This window comes from Plasmopara halstedii (genome assembly GCF_900000015.1).
Source record: "Plasmopara halstedii genome assembly, contig: Scaffold_2061, whole genome shotgun sequence".
NCBI classification, from domain to species: domain Eukaryota; phylum Oomycota; class Peronosporomycetes; order Peronosporales; family Peronosporaceae; genus Plasmopara; species Plasmopara halstedii.
The window spans coordinates 823,021-823,536 of NW_020188969.1; the positions used below are offsets into that span (position 1 = coordinate 823,021).

General features: G+C 54.7%; 1 protein-coding gene across 1 annotated transcript; it reads left to right on the plus strand.

Moving 5' to 3' along the window:
* Positions 1-7: 7 nt before the first annotated feature.
* PHALS_02699 (uncharacterized protein) lies at positions 8-422 on the plus strand (the record flags this gene model as incomplete). The annotated part of the gene is made up of 3 exons (XM_024717129.1): positions 8-55; positions 130-237; positions 294-422. The coding sequence occupies 3 exons, from the start codon at positions 8-10 to the stop codon at positions 420-422; spliced, it is 285 nt and encodes a 94-aa protein (XP_024582658.1).
* Positions 423-516: the final 94 nt, after the last annotated feature.

The window sequence follows — 516 nt, forward strand, 5'->3', positions numbered from 1 at the left end:
AGTCATAATGGCCGACACTTCTCCTGGAGGCAAGCCTCCACCTGACCAAGCGCCGGTACAGGAGGGCAGACTCTTCAGAGGACAGAGACGAGCCAATTGACAAGATCGCATTGCGCAAACGGTGTACAGCCTGGACAAGAAGGCACCACTGATGATGTAACGCGGGCGTTCTCAGGCAAACAGGCGGCGACTACCGAGAAAGATCGGAGCAACAAGTCGGTCATCTGGATGATTCAGGTAAACCTCCGGAAAACTCCGGGAATCCGCGTATCCAAGGAGTCCAGCGGGTTCAGGAGACAACAGAACAGGCATCAAACCACAAAGGGCAAACGCATGGAGTCACAGCCGAGATCCCTTTCAACTATGCCGCGGCGGTCACTTCCAGCGAGAGTGACCACGAGGCATGGATCAAGAAGTTGTAAGCTGCAGCGACAAAAGTGTTCAAGTCCAGAGACGATAACGACCTGCGTCCAATGATCCCTCTGGAGAAGGAAGCGTTAGCGGCATGGGTACGAG